Source organism: Octopus bimaculoides, chromosome 14, assembly GCF_046866305.1.
Source record: "Octopus bimaculoides isolate indiv1 chromosome 14, ASM4686630v1, whole genome shotgun sequence".
In the NCBI taxonomy this organism is placed as follows: domain Eukaryota; kingdom Metazoa; phylum Mollusca; class Cephalopoda; order Octopoda; family Octopodidae; genus Octopus; species Octopus bimaculoides.
Genome location: NC_142941.1, coordinates 40,796,519 through 40,804,018, shown reverse-complemented (window position 1 = coordinate 40,804,018; position 7,500 = coordinate 40,796,519). Strand labels below are relative to the sequence as shown.

General features: G+C 32.5%; 1 protein-coding gene across 1 annotated transcript in view; it reads left to right on the top strand.

Moving 5' to 3' along the window:
* The window catches only part of LOC149132705 (protocadherin gamma-C4-like), a 168,128-nt gene that overhangs the window by 96,216 nt on the left and 64,412 nt on the right, over nt 1–7,500 (top strand). Inside the window, exon 4 of the mRNA XM_089362716.1 lies at nt 309–459. Coding sequence (XP_089218842.1) covers nt 309–459 — 151 coding nt within the window. The remainder of the gene's footprint in view (nt 1–308; nt 460–7,500) is intronic.

The following is a 7,500-nucleotide window of genomic DNA, read 5'->3' as shown; positions in this document are numbered from 1 at the left end:
AAATCCACTTACAGGGCTTTGATCGGCTCATGGATATAGTAGAAGACACTTGCCCAAGGTGTCACACAGTGGGACTGAACCCAGAACCATGTTGTTAGGAACTATCAGTACTACACTTAAAAAATAAGTACTTAGTGTCAGTATGTTTGATTAAACATGTAAAAGTTGTTCCCTAACATTGCTGAAGTCCAATAATGGCGACAAATAAAAAATGATAAAAATATATTAATTTTATCTTTTAATTCTTTGGTCTCATGCTGCTTTGTTTTATTCACTTTTGCTTACTTGTTTTACACTTTCCTTTGCAGTATTCTCAGCAAGAATCAAAGACATCTGATGGCTGGAAAGATAAAGCAACTACAGTTAATGCCCCTTACTGTTATAGTGAAATGTCTCCTATAATTGACTGTGTTCATGGCTCCACAAATAGGGATATGCAGCACCTAGAGGATTTGTTAGGTCAGTGACACATCCTGCATTTTACTTTTTAATGGCAATCGCTAGCCTCATCAATAATTTATGTTTCAGTTGTCTGTTTTTAATGGATGTTTTTTGAAACTTGTGTTTAATATGCACATATACACGCACATGCACGCACACACACATACACATGCACAAAGACACAAACACATGTATAAAAAACACAAACACATACACTTACATGTATGGCACATTTCCGCTTGTACTAATGCAAACATCTGCTTGTTTATTCATAGTCACAGCTCCACTATAGCTAAATTTCATTGGGAACAACTTGCTGTGGCTGTGAATCAAAACATTATCATGAAAGAAACAATATCAATCTTAAAAAAAAAATGAACCACATAAACTCTCTTGTTAACGTTCCACGCTGCTGGTGGGGAATTTGAATATATAATATCTTTATCTTTATGCTTACTTAAATTTATTCTTCAGTCCCCCTTAATTGGTTGATATCACTCTGGTTATCACTGCTGTTATTTGTCTTTCATTATCATTTCTTTTAAAATATCTCTTGAGCTTATATTAATACATGATTTCAATAAATTCGATTATGTTTCATTAATGAATTGCCCAAAGCTGGTGTATTAGGTTGTAAATATAGTTATGGGTAGCTTCTGAAATTTTCTTTACCCCTTGCTTTCTCTATGTCTATCACTTTTTCTCTTTGCTTGTCTCTTTCCTATATATATGTATATATATATATATATATATCTTCGAAACGTCTAGTTAGAATAGAGACAGCTGATTAAAGAATATTCCAAGTGGCTTTCCGTTTTCCTATGTGTTCGTTCCGTTGTCTGTAGTTCATTGTTCTAACGTCCTGTACCCTGATATGCATATATATACACATGTAGATGTAAGTATGTACATATATGTGTGTATACATGTATATATATTCTTTGTATTATATATACATATATATATATATATACATATATATATATAGTTTAAAGATCCAATAGAGGTAAAATCAACAAATGAAGTACTCCACCCAGTAAGAGATAAATATTAATTTAGATATACAACCGAAAGAGCTACTAATAGTTTCATGCTATTATGATACTTGAACAGGCATACTTATAAAATATACTGTGTATCTTAAAGCAATCTCTCAGGCTCTGTTTATGCATTATATACATTTTAAAAACAAGGATGCTGGACAGTAAGAAAATAAGAAAAAAACGTGATATATATATATCACTACCAGAACTAGAGAAGAAATTTCAAGTATGGCAGCATGGACTGGAATCAATGGGCCTTAGAGTTAATTTAGCAGAGACTAAAGTCTTGATAAGAAGGAAAACAGACAAATCACAGATTGCTTCAGGGAGATATGTAGAAAAGGTGTCAGGAGAAACTTCATACAGTTTACTCAGTGCAAGCATAAGACGTGCAGTGATATCATTGGAAAACTAACAGAGAACATAGTCTTTACATGTGGCAGATAAGCAGGTACATTAAATATCAGGAATGTACAAGAAGTAGACTCCCTCAAATGACAGTGGGAATCCTTAGAAATGGTTGACAGTTTCTGTTACTTAAGCGACCAAGTTAGTTGTGGGGGAGGTTGTTCTGCAAGAATAAGAACAGGTTAGGAAAAAATCCGAAAGCTACTACCTCTCTTAGTAAAGAAGGGCCTCTCCCTCAGAGTGAAAGGCAGATTGTATGATGCCTGCACATGAACAGCTATGTTATATAGCAGTGGGACACGGGTTGTGACTACTGAGGATATGCGAAGGATTGAAAGAAATGAAGTCAGTATTCTTCGTTGGATGGATGGTGTCAGGTGCATATGCAGCAGAGTGTAAGTGATCTGAGAGAAAAACTGGGTATATAAGGCATCAGATGTAGTGTGCAAGAGAGAAGACTGCTGTGGTATAGTCATGTAATGCATATGAATGAAGACAGTTCCATCAAGAAGCGCTGATCATTAATTGTAGAGGAAACATGTGGAAGAGATAGATCTAGGAAGATGTGAAACAAAGTGGTGAGGAAGGATCCATAGATGTTGAAACTCACAGAAGGGATGACAGGCGACCAAGACTCCTGGTAGTTTGTTGTGCTTGAGAAGACATGTGAAACTAAGTAAAAGTGTGGCTGTCCTTGCATACAGGGTTGTCCCTGGCATCCCTTCTGTGGGTCCCTCCTAAACTTGTGGGCTTGTAGGTACTAGTGCCATATAAAAAGCACCCGTACCAGTGTCATAAACACACCATGCTGGTGATATGTAAAAGCACCCAGTAGACTCTGTAAGGTGGTTGGTATTAAGAAGGGTATATATATATATATATATATATATATATATATATATATATATATATATATATAGGTGAGAAAATTGGTATGCGAAAGCACGTGGTTAGATGTATAAAAGATAAACAAGAGTGAAAAAACTACAGAAGGCTAGTGTTACATGGTTAAAGTATATATTTAAATTGCTATGTCAGAAAAATGTTATAAAATTTATATATACATTCATGTATATGTATGTTTGTATTTAAGTCACAATATATGGCTTCAAGTAATCTGGTAGTACACATAAAAAAACTCCTTAATGCATCATTATGCAAACCCTATAGAATATATAGTAATATATAAGAGAAAAGGATAAGGAGTGTATAAAGTAATAAATTACAGGGAAATATTTTGATGAACTTTTATTTAACAATAAGAAAAATCCTAATATCACAACAAATTTGTTTCCTAACTCAAAAACATGCAAATGACATATTGTATTTAATAATAAATAAATTACATACATGTTTACATTAATGGAAAATGCAAAAAAAAAATTGTTCAAAATAATGCAGAATTGAAGCTACATCTGGTGAAAGAAAGTCTTTGTTATGATATAGTATAGTGATTAAAATGAATATTGGAATACCAAAAGAATTTTTAGTATGTTCGAATCTGACCAATGCATGAATACATACACATGACAAATTTGGTATCTAGTGATGATTAGAAATGATATCTTTTCAAGGAAAAGTATTTACAATGCTATTTATTGTTTTGTCTTACATCTTTTATTTGTTACAGTCATTGGACTGTGGCTATGCTGGAGCATAACTTTGAAGGGTTTAGTCAAATGAATTGATCCCTGTGTTCGTTTTTAAGTCTTGTACTCATTCTGTTAGTATTTTTTGTTAAGCAGCTAAATTATGGGAATGTAAACAAACCAACACCAGGGACCAGTGGTCAAGCAGTAGGGTGGGGAGCAAATGCAAAGACACTCAGAAACATACACACACCTTTACATGCATATATATAATATATAATGAATATATGTGGCCTTGTGCCAAAATTTGAAATCAATATATCTATCTATCTATCTATCTATCTATCTATCTATCTATATATATATTAAAAAATAGGGTAAAAAAATCATATATTAATTAATATCGATTAATTACCAGGAAGCTAGCACATTTAAAGAATCAAAGAGATTCAGAAACAGTATCTGCAATCTCAGGAGATTAAAGTACATTTTTATATATAATGTTGACCACTAACGTGGACATTCAATGTGCTAGAAATGAATCACATCTTGTGTCTATTAAGACCTAAATTGTTCTCAACATGAAATATATATATATGTATGTATATATATATATATATATATATATATATATATATATATATATATGTATATATATGTATGTATATATGTGTATATATATGTATATATATATATGTATATATATATATATGTGTATATATATATGTGTATATATATGTATATATATATATATATGCATATATATATGCATGTATATATATATATGTGCGTGTGTTTATATATACATACATATGTATATATATATATATATATATACACACACACACACACATACATACACACACACACACACACACACACACACACACATATATATATATATATATATATATATACACCCATACATATATATGTGAAGTTTAAGTTAGTTAAAATGTGTGTGACAATTCTCAACTCCTAAAAGGTAAATTCATTGTTGTTACTGTGGAGCAAAATTCTCTCATGGTAAAAAGTGTAAAAACGCCATATCTGTCCGGTGTTGCTCGCTATCAGGATACCCAGACATCAACGTTTCTAGCTCTTTAGCTGTTATCAATGGGAAATACCTGAAAGTGGCAACTTTGGATAGATCTTATCAAAGCAAAGCTTTAACTCTAAAATATAGTTAGTAGAAGGCACAATATATGTATATGGTTAGCATTAGGAAGTGCATCAAACTGTAGAAACCATGCCAAGTCAGAATGGAGCCTGATGCAGCTCTCCAGCTTACAACCATTTGATTTCGTATTCAATACTACTGTGTAACACCCTGGGCAAGTGTCTTCTATCATGACTCCAGGTTGATCAATACCTTATAAATGGAATTTGATAGATGAAAAATGTGTGTGTGTGTGTGTGTGTGTCCCTCCATCCCTCCAAACCATAAAAGTATATTATCATAGGGTATAAATATTGACAAGAAAACAGAAAAATCTGGTGCTTTAGGAACAAATCACTTGTGATATACTAAATTGCAGATATTGCCTTGTAACTCTCAGCACAGTCAGAAGTGCATTGAACCAGTTATTGGCTCATTGTAAACCTGTAGCCAATGACCCTGTTATACACAGACTGCAATATTAAAAACAAATAAACTATAAACTAATATTCCATACCAACTGTGGACAATCATTTCAACTAACCAGTAGCAACTGTTCTAAAATGTGTAATTTGTTCATACAACAAACACAAATATTCTGTGTTAAGTATAAGGATGATTGGTTGACATAAAGAAACATGATATACAAACAACTAAATTGAATGTTTGAAGAAACTATTAGCTTTATAACCATTATTGTCAATATGTGAGTTTTGCTTTCTTTTATCATGGGTAATGCAACAAGTGGGCTTAAATCAATTTCATGAAGACTCTAAGAAGTTTGATATATATTTTTTTCTTAAAGTGCAGCAGTTCTTGATACAGAAAATCTAGTTGTAAATTTGCAAATATTATGTTAAAAATACTGAACCATTAACAATTCCCCCATATTTTTGTGATTGAGGAAGAATGATTTGTGGAAGAAAAAAATTTTCATTCTTTCCAATTTGCTCAAACTATTCTTCCTCGAACTCTTTGCTGAAATACCCTCGTTGATTAATGATTTTTTTCTACACATCCTTCAAAACCACGACTCCACTCATCACCTCCACCTGAAGCTAACAACACTGTGTAGAGTAAGTTGAAATGTTGAAGCCTCGTGTAGCAATGAGTAAAGAGTAAAGATTGCATAGTGCTAAGTAGATGCTTGTTGTAACAAGTAACACTTACAAAAAAGAAATCAAACGTCAAGTTATCATATCAGTGAATTAAACAGGAATGATTTGTCAATGAAGTGGTTGGTATTTTCTGAATAATGTCAGATGCATGAGTAATTAAAAAATATACAAATAGTTTTAAATATGCTAAAACTTGACTGAAAACCTGTAGAAGCTGATGAAGCCAAGTGCAAAAGATAAGGTAAAAATCAATAAAATATTTACTGAAAATAAGTAATATATTGATGTAATTTATTGGTAGAGGTAACCAGCGATTTTATAAATGAATGAGTAAGCAAGGTTATAATGTGAAAAGATTAATTAAACAATTTAATTATAACCTAGATTATCACAATGATATTTCAAGTAATTGTGGAGTTATTTCAAACTAGCAATTAAACTGGAGTTTAAAAGTTCAAGATTGATACCAAACATTGCTAATATTAGGAGCACATTTAAAGGAAATTAGTGACAGAATTTGTATGCTCAGGTCACAATAAATGGTGACTTTTGAGGTTAGGTTGTGTCTTTTGTTAAAGAATTTTCTTGTGTTCTTTCTTCCTTCTCTTTTCTATCTTTCTTTTTCTTATTGACATATGATCATCACTTCTTCATTAGAAACTTATCTATTTTCATGAGTCCTCGTTTAACAAACATTCTTCATTTTTCATGGGAGTGTTTGAAGCAATTGTATATGTGAAATTTGACTCTTGTTATATGATCTATGACTGAGTATTAATCAGCTAACCTCTTCATATTCTTTTCTATATCAGTATTCCATCTTTTGCTATCAAACTAGGATTCTCATGATTTATTTATTAGTATTTAATTTGTTTATTAGTATATATCATCCAACTATGGTAGTAGTTGAATAATATTCTTAAGGCCACAATTTACTCTCATTTCATCCGTCTTTACGTTCTGAGTTTGAAAAATTCCGCCGGGATCGACTTTGCCTTTCATCCTTACGGGGTAAATATATTAAGTACCAGTCAAGTACTGGAGTCGATGTGATCGGCTATCTTCTTCCCCACAAATTCTAGGCCTTGTGCCTATAGTAGAAAGGATTATTATTGTTATTATTATTAGTAGTAGTAGTATTTACCTTCATCACATAGGGATTTTGTATCTCCTTAACATTCACATTTTATTGCTGTTGCTTTTGCTCTAAATGAGATCCCTTCACTTCATGTACTATTTTTCCCTTCTGCGGGCCTGACGAATCATACCATCGATGAAAATCTGCGTTTGGTCAGCTCGAGGCTAAAGCAGAAGACACTTGCCCAAGGTGCCACGCAGTGGGATTGAACCCAGAACTATGAGGTTGGGAAGCAAGCTGCTTACCACACAGCCACTCTTGTGCCTACATATACAGAGATTGAGAGAGAGAGATATCTTACAAGTAACTAAATTAGCATAGAATAATGGTTTCATATATTTTTATAATTAAGATCTAAATTGTTAATATATGAATGTGAAAGTGATAGTTGAATAACTGTAAACCTACTTTTGGGCCACCCTGTATACAGACACATACACACACACACACACAAATGCATACATATACATCTCAGTGTCAAACACAAGCTGAATTTTGCCTTCATAAACAGTTTCTGCTACTGTATTCAGCCTTGCACTTGATGTTTGAATGGCTGCAATATTCTTCTAACTTCCTTCACTGTAACAACTGAGGATAAACTGAA